Here is a 19,986-nt window from a genome sequence, read left to right as displayed (position 1 = left end):
ATTTTAATGCAGAATGCTGTGATTGACCAATCAGAATCTGTTTTTCCAGAGAGCTATGCAATAAGTCAACATAACCGGAGATAGCCTGCAAAAGCCAGCAAAAGCCTAAAACAATTATGTGAAATTATTTTTCTGCAGATTTTTCTTTTTATAATGCCAAACATGTCATAAACATCTGTGGCACGCGTGATTAGAATTTATTAGACCCAGCGACAGGATTATTGCATAGGGTGAGAGGAAGAAGACCAAGTTGCGGGAAAGATGGAGTGTGCACGATTTTCCGCAAGGGGGAGGAAACGAGAGAGAAACAGTTGGATGGAGAAGTGTAGTGTGAATAAGGCAGAAGTGTGTGTGTGTGTGTGTGAGAGAGAGAGAGAGAGAGAGAGAGAGAGAGAGAGAGGAGGAGGAGAATGGGTAGAAGTGTATGTCAACACGCACACACAGCGGAGGGTGGTTGTGTTCTTAGCAACAAGCCCGAGGAGTGTAGGAGGAAGATGCTGGAGAGATAGAAGAGTGAAGCAGTGACACAAATGTGTGTTAAGAGGGAGGAAAACAGAATTGCCTGTAGATTTGAATGAATTACAGCCTGTCTGCGTTATTTTAAAAGAGAAGATGACAGCGAGGAGCTTGTCAGGACTACAAAGACTTCTTTAACTCTTTATAATAGAACGACAGCTGCTGTTATCGTTTTAAGTTAACTTGTTGGATTACTGTGGAAGCTGCCTGGAGGTTCTGAAGGATGTGGGCTTATTGATCAAAGATGCTGTCATATTCACTGTGTTTTTGACATTTATTTTATCCTTGAACTTGATCAGCGCATCTGTAATGGACTTTGTACATGGCAATCGGAATATGAAACTGTGTATTTAAATACATGCTTTTAGAAAAGTTTCACAGTAATCGTTTTTGTACATCTGTGGTTTAACGGAGCTGTGTATCTTCAGCGGTAAGTTGCATGTTTTATTTTTTAATAAACTGTTTATTTATTTTGTGTTTTGAGCATTGTTTAAATGTTTGGGAAATCAAATTATTTGAGCTCTTTCCTCTCTTGTCAAAGGTGCTTTGAATTGGTTGATTGAAAGTATTTGTGATTTAAAGGAATAGTTTATCCAAAAATGAAAATTCCCATTCGCTTTCATGTTGTTCTGTTGAATAACGTAGCGTAACATCAAAGGAGATATTCTGTTTTCACACCACTGTTTTTCATGCAAAAATGGTTCCATGAACCACACCTTTAAAGCTCCAAAAATGACACATTAAACAAAATCAATACAAACCGCATTCTTCTAATATTCAGATCATTTAATTCGAATTCTGAAGCCATTGGACTGTATGAACTAGAAAATAGTGATGTGAAGATTCTTCAAAAATTCTCCTTTTTGTTCTAAATACAGGACACAAGATTAGTAAAGACTCACAGATGGTGAAGCTGATGGTCTGTGTTATATGGTCAACAGGTTGTTGTTCCAGTATGAGGATTAGGTTTGTGTGTACCGTATGGCAAATTTATTGTGATTTATAGTGATTTATAGACTCCCCACGTTACAGTTGTTGCATGTATTTTTCAGCTGTCAGAGAGGTCGATGTAGACATTGTGCATTTACATTTTCAGACACTCTTAATTGTACCTAGCTCTTGACCTTCTACCCATTTGTGACCTTTTCGTGAACAATTGGTAGACATGGCTTTGAGAATGAAATGATCTTGCCTGTGGCTGTACTGTATTGTGGTGTGTGCGTGTGTGAGTGAGTTCAGATTTGACCCATCTGGCGATCCGACAAAATAAGAGCGTGTAATCGCTGCTAGCAGCATGCCTGGATACGGCAGGAGGTGATGCTGTCTAACACTGCAGCGGTTGAGTTGGAAATATAAAATATAGGAACATTGTTTTACTGTCACTTTTACCTTACAATATCTTACAGAGGTTTGATGTTACTTACAGTACATGGCATTTCCAGGAACTTGTTTTTTTATTTTTCTATTGGGCTGTTTAAAATTGTGTGTCTAAAGCCTGGAAACTGCATAAAGCACAAGGCGTATCTTATTGGCTTTCAGATATAGTTATGGCTTATCATATAGTTATGATAGTTTAGTTATATTTTTGTGCAACAAGCATTAGAAATTAGATACTGAAATACGGCATCTCTTTGGTACCGAAGCTGTGTTACTTTTCTCGATTGACTTCTCCACTTTTGCCTTTAAAGCTGATAGGGTTAGGTATCGACAAAACAAAAGATTGACTGAATTGCAAAGAATGTTCAGACTATGTATTACGTGGAGTAAAAGGTGGATTCATGTCTGGTCAGTCCCCTTGACTTGTCTGGATGAAAAGACTATGAGAAAGAAAATTGGAGAAGGTATAGTGGTTAGTGCAGTGATCATTGTATAGTGTTTCTGACTGTGGTGTGGTAGTAATGATATCTCAATGTGAATATCTATATCGCGTTAAAGGGAGCGTTAAAGGTGCTGTGTGTAATTTTTTTGTGACATCTAGTGGTGTGGTTGCGAATTGCAACCAATCGCTCACTCCACCCCTCCCCCCTTTCGCTTCGAAGCACTATTAAGGCAGAGAGAAAATTAAGATGTTGTCACGTTTTCCCTTCTTTACCGAAAGAGATAACGTATTTACGAAACACGTTCGGTAGAGCAGTTTGTCTGTTTAGGGCTACCATAGAAACAACATGGCAACATGTCAACAACATTACATGCAAGGGGACCCGCACTGATAGAAATTCTCATTCTAAGGTAATAAAAACATAACGTTCATTATGTAAGGTCTTTATAGACCTCTGAACACATTGTATATTATATTGCATTTCTGTCAATAGATCCTCCAAAAAAACTACACTCTGGTCCTTTAAGGGTGTACAAATGTTTTCCTTTTGTCATGGAGATCTGAATCTTTAGTTTGTTATATACTGTAGTGAGTCATCTGTATAGAACAAGGTTGCTAAATGTATGATGGTGACTGCAGATACAGATGTATTTCAGCAGAAGGACAACAGCTTAGTGAAAGGTAAGATTCATGAAAACCTTTCATTACACCACTGATTACTCTGGTCAATGCATACTACTGTATATGTGAATAAAAATGAGAAGTAGTGTGCAAAGCTGTGAGCTGTAAGTGTGGAAGGCATCTTTAGCTATAATATAGCAATTTACAAGATATTTTATAATAGCAACTTATAGCATTCTTGACAAACTGAAGAGCTTTGCCTTTCCTCAGGGAAGCATTCCCCAAGTGTTCCTTGGTTGACATCTAACTTTCCATCGTCTTTTCTTCTCACTACCTTTATACTGTATTTTTGTACATTAATGCATCAGATGCTTTTATCCAGTTACAGAAAATCACTAGGAACGCTCTTCTTTTTTTCTGTGTTCCATTACATTGCTGTTATGGAAAAGTGCTTTACCTCTACCGTTAAATCTCAGAGTTGTTAGCTTTATTTAGTAGTTTACCTTCTGGTTTCTTTTCCAGCATGCGCTCTTCCCCAGTCTTTCTTTCAGAGAATCAGGGTCTGTCATTAAATCAGTTAAATACACATAGAGCGAATTAAGTTCACACTCCCTTTTAGCTCGTGTGCTTCAGTGATTTTCACCTCGCTTATGTAGATCATTACATGCAGTGAGAAAACAAGTGAGAAGAAATTACAAGACTAAGAGGGATGTGAGAGTGAGCCATACCGTATGTGTACCGTATGATTGTGTGGACAATATTGAATGACAACAATATTTGCCAGCCTAACTGTGCAGGTGTTGCAGGATTGTAAAGCAAAAAATGCAAAGAATGAAAGGAGAGCAGTGATTTGATTGGAAAAAAGTGAACATGATAAATAAAAATCTAATGTTAGCATTGCAAGTTAGCTTACTCAAGGGTGTCTAGCTGAACTTGATCTTTTGGACATTTTATACTAGTTTCTGTGGTTCTTTCAAACAGGATGGACGGTTTTAAGAAAACCAGTTATACTTTTTGATGTTGGCACTAATCTTTGTCTACTTCTGGTGAAGAATATCATAAGGAACTGTCTTTTGTTAGTTAAAGGATGTTATGAACAAATATGATATTGTGATATTGCAGTCACATAATAAGAGACTTACTCTTGAGTCATACCATTTTAACATCCATAAGACATCATACAAATTGTTGCTGGTGTAATTTTCTCATTTACACTGTTGTACTCTGTGATGCATGGGAGCAGATTACCGTAGTGGAAAACGAAAAACATAGTATTATAGAAATGTATAGACAAAAGAGGGAAATTTATGTAAATAATTGCCATATGTCTATAGAGAAATCTTCAAATCCGAGAACCTGGATGCAGGTGTAGCACATGGTTTCCATAGTTACTGTACCTGTGTCCCATGTCTTTGCTCTAACGTTGACATCTTTCTGCTTACTTGACGCTCTAGGAGTCTTCGGGAGTAAGCATGTTTTTATAGCTTATCTTTTATTCGCGGACATTTTTATTTTTTAATAAATTTAAAATTCTTTTTGGTTCCTTAGAGTATTCCATAGCACCCTTTTATGTGTCTTAATATGCATGTTTTATGCTTTACTGCTCTTTGTTGCCATGGAGTCGAGTGAACGCTCTGTTTAGTTCATCTGTTGCACTTATATTTTCTTTTGTCTGCAGTAGTCACAAAAAGCAGAAGTTGCTTGTGGCTACATCACAGTTGTTTATTTGTTTTTTTGTGTTTTTTCATTTGAAATGTATTTTTGCTACCACATTATGTAGTTTCTCATTAGAAATGCCTTCCCTTTAGTTGTGGCATGTGTTTCTGTGTATGTTTGTGTATATGTATGTACAGTATACAGTATGTATACAGTAGTATTTTAGAGTGTGTGACTTTTTTTGGACAGGTAGTGTGTATATATATATATATATATATATAGGGTACTTGATCTTTAGGTGTAAAAAATATGAAATGAGATTTGGAAGTTGTAGAACAATATGCTCGTCAATGTGAGCTGTTGTCACTGTAGCATACATTTATGCCTACCGTTGATCATAATGAGCTTTAATTTTATTTATTATTTATTATCTACTGTTGCCAATCATTTACCAAAACTTTGATAAGAGAGGAAAGTAACAAGAAATGTAATTACCCTATTGGGAACTCTGTAAGGGATCATGTACTTCCAAACTGAATATTGATATTGTTTAATTCTTTAAAATGTCCTCTTCACCCATTGTCATGTCTTTTTGAATCATCTGTATCATCAGATGTTTTACATCAAGCCTGAATAATTTGATTCAGCTCCACAGCGCAGGAGTTGGAAGGCTCTCCTTGACCAATTGCAATCAGAGATGTTCTCCCGGAACCGCTGCAATGGACAGGACGGGACCGGACTCCCTCAGTATCCCAGACCCAAAAAGAAAACTACGGTGTCCAAGAGGAGACAGCCAAATCCTAAAGTTGCTCTGGTGTTGCGTGGGAAAATCCACCGTTTTCTGCAGGGATCTACAGATCATGCTGTGAAACCTTCTGGGCTTTACCATGCTGGAATTGAAGAAGAGGGTGAAGAGGGAGAAGATGATGTTGAGAAGTTGCAGAATTACTACAGGAGAGGCTTGGATTCGGGGGAGGTCTACCGTCCACCTCAGGTTCCTAATGGACACGCCATGGGAGCAGTTTCGGGAGCAGTTTCAGGAGCACCATGCGTGGGGGAGGTGGAGCTGAATCGAGAAGGAGGCATCAAGATTCCATGTACTTTGCAGCACAACAATACTTTGGCAGTCATTCAGAACCAAATGACCCAAGATCTAAATGGAACAGAGTTTTCGTCAGGGAGGGGGATTGGAGGGGAGCCTAAAAGACAAAAAGACTCTTTGCTGTACAGGTTTAATATGACAATGCAGGATAAAATCGTGGAAGGGAATACTGAAGACTATCAAGAGGAAGAATCAAGTGCCATCGTTGAACACATCCTTAAGGAATTGCGAGGGATCAACAAAATTCAAGAGGAGATTTCGGACTTAAGAGAGTACCTGTCATCTGTACGTGGTTCTGTTGAGGAGGTGTCGAGCTGTGTGGATGCTGTCCTAATGGAGATTGAATGCATGAGATCTGGAACCAAATCCGGTGTGGAGACCTGGCCTGCAACCTCCCACCATCACAAATCAAACAATACTTCTACCCAAAGCTGTTACAAGCCTTATACAGTTGAATCCTCAAGTAGCTGTGGTGATATTCTCTCTGAATATCAAGTTCTGGATGGAAAATGCAAAGAGACGCCAAGCCAGGGATTGGCACGTGAGTCATTTAGATGCCAGTCTATGTTTGCTAGTCCTGAGACTTGTAAATGCAATGAACACATTCCATTAACACATGAAATGCCTCATCAGAGCTCAGATGCTTCTCAAGGTGTAGGCAGAAGGAAACTAAGCTTTGGTTACCTCGAACACCAGGATGGACAAGACTGTCCAAGCACAAGTTCGCTCTCTTCAGGACAAAGTTCCAAGTCCGAGTCTGACCCAGAAAGACTTACCTTTGGGCAGGGCAATACATGGCAAAACTTGAACCCAGTGGCTTTAAAACACAATGGGAGTGGGGAGATCGGATGTAGTGAAGATAATTTTGGCTCTAGACAAGGTAGTTTTGAGGAGACGGACTTCTCCACAGGTGAAGTGGGTGGTAGGGACCCATCAAGACCTAATAGTACTTGTGCAATAGGTGTCTCAGATCAACTATCTGGCAAACACTACAACTCCCCTTCTAGTACTTGCAGTAGAGAGGATTGGACGACTTTGAAGCATGATGCAGACATGCTCCCCGAAGAACCTGGATTGGTTTACAAGGATTGTGACTCTTTTTGTCTTACTGCTGACATGTATGAGAATGAGTTTACAGCTGATTTCTGTGAATCATTCTCTCGTGAGAGTTGCCCGGCTGTTTTTAACAGTGTGCATGCAAGTGGCATTGTTGAGCCTTTCTGTAAAACATCAACAACAGACAGGAACCTTTTATATGATGGCACTTCATCCTGCAATGTCCCTGACTCTACTGATGCCAGCAATGTGACCTTCAATGTAAAAAAGTTTGGCAGAGCAGTTTTTGACTTTAAAAGTGCCTTGCGAGGAGCACTGAAGAAGCTAGATGGTGAGAAGGTTGAGATAAATCCCCCCATTTCCTCATGTGGGGAGGAGATATCAACTGTAAATGCCCCTAATAATGGAAAAGTGCCTCAAATGGGGACATCTTCCAAAACAGAACCCCATTATGCAGAGCAACCTCAAACAACCAATACTGACTTTGTAGAGATACCTGAATGTGAGATTGTCAATGGCAATAACTCTCCTCGCCAGCATAATATTAAAGATTCAGAGCATCCAAAATCTCCAGAGTTGGACCCACTCACTAGTAACGCATCAGATACATCTGGACATCTCACCAACGCTGACTTAACACCGTGCTACTCTACAGACATCATTCCACAGTCTCTCTCCCCTGAAGAACTAACAGGTACAGAGGAGCAGAGAGAAACGCTAGGAGAAGAAACGCAGACTCTCTCAGAGTTGTCTTCTGATGTTGGCGGTAGTGAAGCAGAGCTTAGTCAGAGGGATGCACGTCATCTGAAGTGCCTCATGAGTTTCCAGCAGATCCTGAGGGAGAAAAGAGAGTCCAAAAGACACCTCAATATGGTGACCATATCAACATTTTCTGCAGAGGATTTGAATGCAGGTACATTCATCACTATTTGACTGGTATGCATGCAAAGTTCTTTCCTGTGGTTCAAAATATGTGCAGTGTTTCTAGTTTGAACTCGGTCAATATCAAATGTATTATTATGTCAGAAATGGAAAGTGCAGAATTATAAATGATTTGTCAGTGGAACGCATCAAAGTATCTCGAAAGTTCTTCACCAGACACGTTGTGTATGCGTGTTGTATCTTTTGCTTTATTGTGTAAAAAACAGATCCATTACTAAGTTGAGAAACTGCTGACTCGTGTTGCCAGTGGGTGTTTAGGCCTTCGCTGCAGATGTATTAGCAAGCACCCTGCTGGGTGTTAAACAAGTCCTTTTCCCCAGGCTTAGGGAAAACTAATTACTCTCATTGAATGGAAATGAAAACAAACCTGACATGAAAGCAGAGTGCAGGCATAATTTATGAAGTTAATAATGCATGTCAATGAAACTTTCATGAACTTTGTCTTGATCAATTGCAAAATTTCAGTTATGTAGTTAAGACTGACTGCGTGTACAGTATTCTTTAGATTACTATATTAAATGTTCTGTCTGTTGATGTCAATATATTCATGGACAGGGAGTTTAGATGCTTTGTAGTGTATTTGTCTGATGTCTGGTTAAAAAATTATGTTTCTTCTGGTTAAGAATGTGGTGTGATCATCTACTATGTACTATTTGTTATTTTCAGATGGCGGCCAGGATGAAGATCAGGTTATACTGTATCTTTTTCACTTTAAAGATGCTTTTTTTGCAATACTGAAGATAAATAATCTGGTTTATTAAAATGCCTTTAACAGGCATGATGCTGCCATCCCTTAGATCTGAGTTTACTACACCGTTTTGATATACTTTGATATACATATTGTCTCTGTATTTTCTTTTCTTTTATCGCACGGCTTGTTCCTGTGATTTGTCAATGCTGTATTGTAAATGCTTCACACATTTTTTTCTTCCATGTTATTGATTGTGGTTCATTCTTTTTGAAAGTATCCCTCTTGGTTTTAAAGAAATATGCCATATAAAATAGAAAGTTTGCAGAGCTACTTCAGCAACAGGCCTGAAGATTTATGAGTCAGAGTATTATGGCAGTGGTTTTTCTACTAGCCTTTTGCTGATATGTTTGGCATGATTATCATTTTTTCTTTGGAAATAGTTAAGTCTGCAGTTTTCTATAATCACTTTGTGTCAAACGTCTCCCACCTTTTCTCAGTTTTAGATTTGTGAACTTTAGATGTACTTCGTTTTTGAGCTTGACTAGAGGGGCGGATTGTATAAATATAGCAGGGAAACTTAATCAACCAAACATCAGATATTTCTCTCTCTGTTTGTTTGTTTGTTTCCTTCGTATTGTTTTTGTTTTATTGTCTTGTGAGCGGCAGCAATATTCATTTTTGTCGTCTATATGACTATATGCTCAACTTTCCATTTCAAACAGAATATCAATGGAGACCACAACAAACATCCATTGGCCAAACCTGGGTATGAGTCTCTCTCTCTCTCTCTCTCTCTCTCTCTCTCTCTCTCTCTCTCTCTCTCTCTCTCTCAATGTAAAAAACAATAACAGTAGTGCAAATACTTCAAATAAAATATGTAATAGCAAAAGAAAAATCTAGTAACAGTAGTTCAAAATTATTTATGTAACAGTTTAGCAGTTCTTCATCCATCTTTTTTCGTGACTGCATCATCATATCTCTCTGTTTTCAGTGGAGGAGGATTATTTGGCATTGACAGCATGCCTGATCTTAGGAAAAAGAAGCCAATACCATTGGTTAGCGAAGTGGTAAGTGGTTGCTCAAACACCTGCAGTAATGTGAAAACATTACACCACAGTTATACCACAAAGTAATATTTTTATAATACATAATAATATACTGTATATATATATATATATATATATATATATATATACTGTATATAATAATACATTTATATTGGTCATAATGTCATAAAATCATAATGCAGATCTAACCTTAGTCTTGTATACAGCCATGGAAAAAATGAAGAGACCATTCCAAATTTTAATTTAATCAGCATTTCTAGATGTATTGTGGCCATTCTAGTACAGTGTCTGTCAAATTTCAACAAAATCAAACCTCAGGAGTGACATAAATCCAACAGCAATATGAACGACTGACAGCATGACAAGACACATGAAAAATGTGATACAATATCTACAACATTTATATCTAAATATTGTTAGTAGTTCACCATTTTGCCTAAACACATACAGTATTAATAATAAATCAGAAAACTAAGAATAATTTTAAAATAGTCTCTTCATTTTTTCAGAAATCTTACAATTCCTGAAACTTCTTATAAACATGATTTTTTTTGTCATTTCTTCTCATGCGTTCTCTCATTACCAGGCTATGGTAAGTTTACTTTTTGTCTATTTCTCTGACTTGGTTTTTAAGTTACAGTGCAGTTTAGCTGCTTAAAGTAGCCTAGATATTATTTTCTGTGTGTAATGTTATTTAACGTGGTTCTGTAATGCATTATGTCCAGTGAATGACAGCAAGTGATCTGAATGTCTCATAATTGCCGTATCCAATTATACAGACTAGCAGTGTGCTTCATAGAACACTTTGATAATACACAGATGAGTGGGCAGTTTTTGTTTAAAATGTTTTTTTCTTCATCTTTTTTCAATAAATTTTATAGCCATATTATAAGCAACGCAATGCTGTTTTGTCAACTCGTGAGCATCTCTCCTTTATGGAGGGATTATTGTCAGTATATGGCTGGAGCATTAAAAACAAGTGACTATGTACATGGTTAAGCGGCTAAGCCAGATAAAGAGGAAATGTGTCATAAGCCTTTTTGATGTGATACAATAGAACTGAGAGAAACATTTGTCATGCTGTGGATTAAATGGAAAATAAACACACAGACTTGATGTGTGATGCAGTTTACTTGCATCAGCAACAGTTTTCATGGCAACGAATGCTGCAATGAATATCTTTTTTTTTTTTTAATGATCAATAGATTAAAGAATAATTCATAGAGATTTTATGCAAGCATGGATAGCATACCTGTATGTTTTGCGCCGTTGTATTTATTATTGTTATAATAATCCTGTTCATTTTAATATTTTGAGTAATAATGCCTCATCCAAATACTGAATAATACTAATAATATACACTGCCCGTCGGAAAAAAAGTCACCACCTGGATTTAACTAAGCAAATAGGTAAGAGCCTCCCATTGGATTGGAGGTCTAGGTTCAGCAACGTTATGTGCCCAAAGAATGAGGTCAGCTGACTACCTGAATATACTGAATGACCAGGTTAACGTCGTGCCGTAATTGCGGAGGAAAGTCTTTGTCTTCAATGCAGAAAAAATCTCACAAACAAGGGTTCCAGGTGTCAAGGAGTTAAAACTATTGTCTAACAACACAACATTTTACATCATCAATTATACTGTTACTCAGTCAATCAGGTGTCTCATGGTTTTAACTTTTTTATTTAGACAATCCCCTTTCCTTTGTCACCATTAGTTTCTAAGCACATCGGCTCAACTTTAATGGTGGCAAGTCGACCTGTTTAATATTTTTTTAAAAGACATTCTCAAATAATAAACCATTACATCATTATTTTCCCGTGGTATACAAGAATACGTTCTCAAAACAACATCACTTTCTCGTGGTAAATAAGAACATGTTTTTCCCAATAATATTTCTAGGTCACACTGCCCTGGTGAAAATTAGTCAACGCTGAAAACAGTTTTCTGTAGGCCTCTTAGACAACACTGGATTTTTAATGTGCTCATAATGTGCTCTTAAAACATTAAAACTGTGCATTTGTGTGTAACTTTATAGCATATTGAAAAGATATTTGCTACAAGAATATTTACTACATAGTGAAGGTATGTTAATTCATTATGATTATATAGAATAATAGTACATAAGTGACATTATGTGTGTATTTGTTCATAATAGTGGATAAATGTGACATTAGTATCAATATAATTCATAATATAAAGGTGCTCGTTCTCCAAAATAATCAAAGCTAAAGGTGGTCCAACGAATATTAGAGTGTGTCACTTTTTTTTGGACAGACAGTGTATTTCACAATGCTTCAAATTGTTCTTTTTTTACTGTATTTTTGTGCCATTATTTTTCTATAAATATGGTATTGATTTTTGTACTCCGCTTTCACATCTTTATTTATTGCAACAAAAGAAACCACAGTTGTTAGCTGAACCTCAGCTATATGACATTCTGAAAGACCCTGTGCAACTCACGATTGACTCGGAATAATTGAGCACCAGAAGAAAGATAAAGACAGTCCTTTTGTGTCTGTTGAATAACTTTAATTATCTATGAGAGGGCGAATCATGCTTTCATGGAAAATAAATCTTACTTTTAGAATAATGGTCAGGATGTCATGGGTTATCTGTTGTGTGTTTTGGCACTGTTTATTATGCTGTTGGTATATAATAATTCAACTGGATGTTAGCTGTGAAATGCTAAATGCTATTTATTTAAGTGTACATGGCACCCTTAACGGGCAAATAGTGTTTAGCATATTAATGTGAATGCCGGCAGACAGCCATGAAATAACATTTGGCAAAGTGTTTAAAGTAACATTGTAAGCAATGCTTCTTTAACTTTATATGGTTAGTAAAGGATGAGGACGAATAAACACATATCAACAAACAATGTGATATTATTAGTACTGATACAGCTGGTGTGAATGAACACATTATGATTCAGTCGCTGTTTCCTTTCAGTCTCTGGTGCGGTCCAGGAAAGCAGGGATCTCGCACGCATTATCTGTTCGCTCTTCACTGAAGGATGAAGAACTGGTAAGACTTGCACGCAAATAACTCCATCTGACATTACTAATTACAAATTTTTTTAGTTAAAAAAAACGCTCGCAGTGTTGTGGTTACAAATAGCAGCCGGCAATGTTGAATAATATACCAAACCATTTTTTTACTGATAAGTGAGTGATGGCAATTTCCATTTATGAACAGACGGTTGCTTTATGCTAAGATGTCTTTGGTTCCACCCTGTTTCAAAATAGCAACTTGGCTCTTCATATGCTCTGGCATCGATTTAAGAATATTTTTGGATAAACTTTTTATGGTTACGCACACCCACACTTTGTTAAACAGAAAAAGATATCTACATGTCTTCATGTAGTCATCATGTTGACACCTGTCTTACCATAACAACACCTACAGGACCAGAGTGAAGCATGTATGATGAACATCTGCCTTTTTCATTCTTAACTGCTTTTTCATTTTAGCACATCCTGCTGGGCTTTGTTTGTTTTGAAATGTTTTTTTTTCCAGGGTTGCATTCAGGGCCTATTCTTGGCGCAAACTGTTTTTATTTCTTTCTCTCTCATTTCTCTGTAGAAGAATCATGTGTACAAGAAGACCCTGCAGGCTCTCATTTACCCTATTTCTTGCACAACACCCCATAACTTTGAAGTGTGGACGGCCACCACTCCCACATACTGCTATGAGTGTGAGGGCTTGCTGTGGGGTATTGCACGACAGGGCATGCGCTGCTCGGAGTGTGGGGTCAAATGCCACGAAAAATGCCAGGAGCTTCTCAACGCCGACTGTTTACAACGTGAGTCACGTACCAGATATGGGAAAACTAACAGTAAACGTATTGTCGTTCTTTCCATTTTTTGGTGATTGGAACCTAGAGGAAGCACAGCAATGTTTTTCTTTGTTAGTAATTGTGATACTGTCACATTCATATGTCTGTCTATGATGCATTGATACTATGATATATTGTATTGTATTGCAATGCAATATAATTACAACAGATTTCCCCTTACATTATTTTTCTTGTCTTGCTTTATAAAAATCACATTAGATTTTTATAAGAAAAGTCACACAATCTATTTCTATCAATATTTTTGGGTGATTGTGAGACAAGACATCATAATCATAATGCATGGCCTTTGTGTGGGTTTGTTTGTTTCTTTAGTTTTGCAATTCTGTTGAAATCCACACGCTTTACCTTTATTCTGATACCCAGGAGCTGCGGAAAAAAGCTCCAAAACAGGAGCAGAAGACAGAACCCAGCATATCATCTCGGCTATGAAAGACCGCATGAAGATCAGAGAGAGAAACAAACCGGAGATCTTTGAGCTCATAAGGCTCGTGTTTCATATGACCAAATTGAACCATGCTCAGCAGATGAAGGGCATTAAACAGACTGTGCTTGATGGAACGTCCAAATGGTCTGCTAAGATCTCCATCACGGGTACGGAAATCTTGCAGAGACATGTCATTGTTACTGATCTCTGTGCTCTTTGCGCTCTCCTGAATAAATATTTGGAGCCTTCTTAATAATCTAAATGCAACGTTTAAATCATAATTGAGTCAAAACATAGTGCTGTTTGAATTAGACAGTTTAAGTGGTTATGACAAAGATTTCTCTAGGTGCCATGGTTCAGACTGCGTGTGTTTGTGTGTTTAACAGTGGTGAGCGCTCAGGGCCTGCAGGCTAAAGACAGAACGGGTTCCAGTGATCCGTATGTGACGGTTCAGGTTGGAAAGACTAAAAAGAGAACCAAAACCATCTATGGTAACCTTAACCCTGTGTGGGAGGAGACGTTCAACTTGTGAGTCTGATGCAATATAATCATTTCTCTGTTCTTTTGCAATCCTCTCTCTGCACTGCTCTGTTCATATTATTATTCATTTTCAATTTAAGCAGATCTGTGCATTTTTAATGCAATTCTACTAGAGGACAAAAATACTGCTTAGTCGTTTTATAGCGCAAGAGACCTAATGAAGATCTTACTTATATTTTATTCTTATTTATGTCTTATATTTAAATAATCACTTTCATCTCATGTTTCTTCTTAAAGGAATAGTTCACCCAAAAAGGAAAATCCTGTCATCATTTATTCACCCTCTTGTCATTTCAAAGCTATCTGACTTTCTCTCTTCTGCAGAACACAAGAGAAGATATTTTGAAGAATTTTGGTAACTGTTGGTCCCCATTGACTTGCATTGATTTTGTGTCTATACAGTAATAGAAGTGAATGGGGACCAACATTCTTCAAAATATCTTTTTTTGTGTTCTGAAGAAGAAAGAAAATCATACAGGTTTGAAATGACTAAATGAAGACAGAATGTTTATTTTTGGGTGAACTATTCCTTTAAGGTCTTTAAGAGAAGGAAAATGATAAAATAGTCCATATTGTTCATAGCTGTATATAATATAGAGCTGTGAAGTAAATGTGTACAGTGTAGTACAGATCATTTGGTTTTGAAAGAATTTGATGAGAAATATTTAAAGACTTTGTTTTAACTTTGTTAAAGTTTTTTTGAGATTCCTCTGACACATGTATCAAAAGCACTCTATATTTTATTTCTCTATATTTTAATTCAGCAGAAACCGCAATGTAATACAGACATCAATGTTTATTGAATAATTAATTTATTATTTATAATTACATTTATTATTAATAATATTGCATGGACAATTTTTCCTCCAAGTAATACAGGTAATTACCGGTAAATGTGGTTGCCAAGCAATGTAACAACTTAGCACGTTGTTATAAGATTCAATTTATGTGTGTTCACAGGTGTTAAAATATTTTTACATTTTTAGGTTTAGAATGCGGCTCATCTAGTCAGATTTTATATCAGTTTTTTAAAGCAGCTTTGATATGTCCTTTCCAGCGAGTGCCACAATTCATCTGACCGCATTAAACTGCGTGTTTGGGATGAAGATGATGATATAAAGTCTCGGGTGAAGCAACGTCTGAAGAGGGAATCCGATGACTTTTTGGGTCAGAGCATCATTGAGGTCCGAACCCTCAGTGGGGAAATGGATGTCTGGTACAATCTCGGTAAGATCCTCAATGTCTGTGTGCTTGTGTGTGTGTGGTAGTACAGGTCATAAAATGTGTGATGTTACTAAAATATGTACTATAATCTGATATAATATGGCTCGGATCTTTTTACATTTTTAATGTTGTAATATGTCTGGTCGGAAAGATATTATGGAGTAATGTGCAGACTTTTTACAGTATGTTATCTGGGATATGATCAAAATCTTAGTTTGAGCCAATGGTGAAAAGAACCTCATCATGAATTAAATATACGTCCACTGTTGGTGCTGGATATTTTACAGCCGGCCAAGTGGTTTTACTGCATCTCTCTGAATACGTATTAATATTACAGAAGTGAGAGAGCAATTCTTCAGATTTTCATAAGAGCTCAATATATTGATGTCCAGTCTATGACTTTCTCAGCCAATGACTTCCAGACCAAGAAATTGTTTCTGGTGAAATATTTATTGTAGAAAGTGGTAAATATGATGAGCATCATTTTTTAATATTTAATGTAAGATCTTTGAGCATTCCGTTCATTTTCTCTTCAAATGAAAACTGTTCAAATTTAGTCAAGGTCACTATTCAGGGTCAAATGTCAGACATCTGTGTCATTATTGGCAATAATCATTTTAAATTTTTCTTACAGAAAAACGCACAGACAAGTCGGCGGTATCAGGGGCCATTAGACTGCAGATAAGTGTAGAAATCAAAGGGGAAGAGAAAGTGGCCCCGTATCATATTCAGTACACCTGCTTGCATGAGGTAAACTCCATAAACACATCAGCTTTACATGACAAATTTACATTATTTAAGTATATTTATGGTATTTAGTGCAATTGCAACTGAAAGCTAACTAAACCAAATACAACAAATTTGCTTCAGTATAAAAACATTTTTAGGTCGTTCACCTAAAAATGAACAGATAATAATTTCTAAAGTGAAACAGTGAACTCAATGTCTTTCTCTCTTTTGTTTCAGAATATCTTTCACTATTTGACTGACATTGAAGGTCAGGGTTCAGTAAAGCTGCCTGGAGCACGTGGAGATGATGCCTGGAAGGTCTACTTTGATGAGATTCCTCAAGATATTGCAGACGAGTTTGCAATGCGCTACGGGATAGAATCCATTTATCAGGCCATGACGTAAGTCCTGACACTTTGTGTGCTTTTGTTTGTGTATATTTGGGCATTTGTAAATGTCTCTGGATTCTGATAGCTATAGGTCTTTTGTCATAGACGGGGGTGTTTGTACACACTATGCCACGATTGCATATTCTAAAAAAATATTCTAAATGTTTATATTCATTGGCTTATTTACAGAGTGTCAGTTTTAGTATCTAACCTGCCAATGCATTATGTACATTTATAAACAATAATGTTATACGATATACTCCTCTCACAATATGGTACGATACTGGGTCTAAAAAATCTAAAAATGGAACAAATTCAAATAACAGGTTTCTTTTTGTTTCATTAGCCATTTTTAAATTTTAACATTTGTTATTTTGTTAAAGAGATAATGTCATTCAAGGTTTAATTGAAATTGTATGGAAATTAATAAAAAATTAGTAGATCTGTCACTGACATAATAAAACAGAATTTAAATTAGGAAAGGAATTTCTTCAAAGCAGGAGGATTTCTTAAAGCAAAATTACAAACAATAAAACATTATATATATATATATATATATATATATATATTGACACAGGTCACATTTTGATAGCTTAACCAATAGTATTAAACCGATTTAAACAGCCATTGTTCTAAATTACATTTCATAAATGTTTGGTATTGTGAAATATTGCTATATTGCTCTTACGCTCATATTGTTGCTGTCCTTCTGAAACCTTGTATGTCCAAATTCGCAGTTTTTCAGAAAATGGAAAAAAAACACTGTACTTTAAAAATGACTACATGCTGTGTTGTCAAATTTGACAAGCACTTTTTAAAAATACTTTTATAAAAACCCAGTGACCAACATAAAGGGTGACTAATATTAATGATTTATGGCAAAGAATAAAAATCACACAATATGGAGATATGAGGTTTCAGAAGGATAGCAGCGATATGTTAATATTATAATGTTACAAAATGTTATGGAGTGACATTTACTCAATAATGCTATTAACACTTAAGCAACGTTCTCAGTCTTTTTGTTTTCATGTTTCTCTCTGCTCATCTACAGACATTTTGCATGCCTGTCCTCCAAGTACATGCTGTCCGGGGTCCCAGCGGTGATGAGCATGCTCCTGGCCAACATTAACGCATTCTACGCTCACCCTACCTCAGTCACCAGCGGCTCGGCCTGTGACCGCTTCACCGCCTCCAACTTTGGGGTAACCTCTATAGTAGCTTTGTAGTAAATTGAAATGATAAATGTACACGAAATATCTTACTAATAAAATAAGACGTGCAAAAATATAAATATGTGAAAAAAGTAATAGCCAGTGGCAATTCAATATTTTGACAATAATTGATTGTTTTTAAACTAGTTCATTAAAATGATCAGCGTTTTAAATTACGTACAGTACCGTAGATAAGTTGTAATATTAAATTTACTGTAATAACAGACTGGTGGTGACGTTGTTTTATAAAAAATCACATAAAACCTTTGAACTAACCCACAGCTTTCATCATACACATTGGAAAATGCCATTGTGGCAGCCTCTGGTTCTGTTACAGCTAAATACAAGCCTGGATTTGAGCACCACGTCAATCTTTTCTTCCCTTTCTTGCGCTTGACCTGTCCATGAACAGGATTTTGTGTGACATGGCAAGATAGTGAATAAGTGACATTGCCAGTGTCCCTGACCCGTTGTTTCCAATTCATGTTATTCCTTTATCATTATCATAAGCAGGGTTTTTCCAAACGCTTTGCTGTGATATAATTTCACAGTGATTGTGTGTGTGCAGAAATATTGCTTACTGTTCTGTGACCTTGGCTCGGGGTATAGAACTCATTCAGAGAGAATCTGATTACCGAGAAGCACACGGTGGATGTGAATATTGTGGGAGGTTTTGTCGCCTTTTCCTTTTAGTGTATGTAGAAAGATGGTATGCTTTAGTTACAAGCAAAGTAACAAACATTTATAATAAGAATAAATTGATCAAGAAAGGTGCTAATGTCTGTCTATCACTAACTTGTCCTTTCATCATATGTTACAACAGAAAGATCGGTTTGTTAGATTGCTGGATCAGATTCATAACTCCCTCCGCATTGACTTGTCAACATATAGAGTAAGTATATTTACCAATCAAATTTTATGTGCACACATAAGCAAAAGCTTCTAAATTTATTTTACAACCAAGAGTTTACAAATGCACAGTAAGAAAAAACGTTTCAGAAATGTAAGAGAACTACAACATTGATAAATACAGAGGAAAAATAATGTTACAGAGGGAAAAAATGTGAAGGGCTGTCGCATTTAAAATGTAAATCTGCACAATTAATATATGACATTATGGTCTATTGGTGTGGACAGTTATATAGTTATAGTTTTTATATTTTGGTATGAATGGGCACCAAAACATGTATTTTGTTGCCATGGTAAAATTACCAGTTGCCAGGTATCAAATAAATGGAGGTACATGAAGGACTTGTACTTTCTCTCGACTAGCGGTTTTGCTAGGGTCATGGTGTACCTCTCACTCAAACCTCCTGTGATGTTCTGCTTGTCTCTCTGATCTCCAGAATAATTTCCCAGCAAGCAGTAAGCCTCGCTTGTCGGATCTCAAATCCACGGTGGATTTATTGACTAGCATAGCATTTTTCAGACTGAAGGTAAGATATCTCGCAACAAATCACATCAGGCAGTGTGTTGTTTTGCCCGTTCCTTCTGTTTAAAACATCATTTGGGAGTTATAGGACGTAGGTCCCATTTGTAATACAGATATTAAGTGCTGTTTTATAGAGATGAGTCCTTCATACAGTGGTGAGCGGACGCTGTCATTTCTGTCTAGATGTCCTAAAGCTTAAGACCCTGCAGGAGAAAAAGATAATAGGGTGAAGATAATAAAACGTTTAAGATGAAGACTGATTTCTTTGTGTTATGAGAGAGAGGCTTTTGTTCAAGGTTTCGTAACGGAGATTAGTCACTATTGATTTGACAGCTCATCGCTTCTCGGCTGGAGTTACATTATTTGTATATTCTTTGACTCGAGCATGAGAGATTTTGCCGACATCTGTGCCTTGCCTCCTGTCCTCTCTGGTGCCCTCTGTGTTCAGGTGTTGGAACTACAGTCTCCCCCACGCGCAGCGCACGTTGTCAGGGATTGTGTGAAAGCTTGCCTCAATTCCACGTATGAGTACATCTTTAACAACTGCCAAGAGCTGTACAACAGACAGTTTCAGCCGGCGGTGGAACCTGTGAGTAAACATTTGTGACATACAGTATTTACAGACGTGTGTTTGTTTACACATTTGTATAACAGTGTTGAAGTTTGGACATTTTTGTTTCGATTTTTTTGGTGGTTGAATTTCTGGT

At 36.8% G+C, this 19,986-nt stretch overlaps 1 protein-coding gene across 1 annotated transcript in view; it reads left to right on the top strand.

Moving 5' to 3' along the window:
- The first annotated feature begins 380 nt into the window (after positions 1–380).
- LOC130567882 (protein unc-13 homolog B) overlaps positions 381–19,986 on the top strand; it is a 42,572-nt gene continuing 22,966 nt past the window's right edge. Inside the window, exons 1-17 of the mRNA XM_057356363.1 lie at positions 381–946; positions 5,226–7,683; positions 8,379–8,401; positions 9,126–9,169; positions 9,395–9,470; positions 10,057–10,062; positions 12,421–12,495; positions 13,054–13,273; positions 13,691–13,918; positions 14,138–14,279; positions 15,349–15,518; positions 16,150–16,265; positions 16,482–16,645; positions 17,688–17,838; positions 18,671–18,739; positions 19,194–19,283; positions 19,728–19,868. Of these exons, the coding sequence (XP_057212346.1) occupies positions 5,310–7,683; positions 8,379–8,401; positions 9,126–9,169; positions 9,395–9,470; positions 10,057–10,062; positions 12,421–12,495; positions 13,054–13,273; positions 13,691–13,918; positions 14,138–14,279; positions 15,349–15,518; positions 16,150–16,265; positions 16,482–16,645; positions 17,688–17,838; positions 18,671–18,739; positions 19,194–19,283; positions 19,728–19,868 (4,089 nt within the window). The 5' untranslated portion in view covers positions 381–946; positions 5,226–5,309. The remainder of the gene's footprint in view (positions 947–5,225; positions 7,684–8,378; positions 8,402–9,125; positions 9,170–9,394; positions 9,471–10,056; positions 10,063–12,420; positions 12,496–13,053; positions 13,274–13,690; positions 13,919–14,137; positions 14,280–15,348; positions 15,519–16,149; positions 16,266–16,481; positions 16,646–17,687; positions 17,839–18,670; positions 18,740–19,193; positions 19,284–19,727; positions 19,869–19,986) is intronic.

Source organism: Triplophysa rosa, linkage group LG2, assembly GCF_024868665.1.
Source record: "Triplophysa rosa linkage group LG2, Trosa_1v2, whole genome shotgun sequence".
NCBI lineage: Eukaryota > Metazoa > Chordata > Actinopteri > Cypriniformes > Nemacheilidae > Triplophysa > Triplophysa rosa.
The sequence above is the reverse complement of the archived record's forward strand: the minus strand, read 5'-3'. Positions and strand labels throughout refer to the sequence as shown.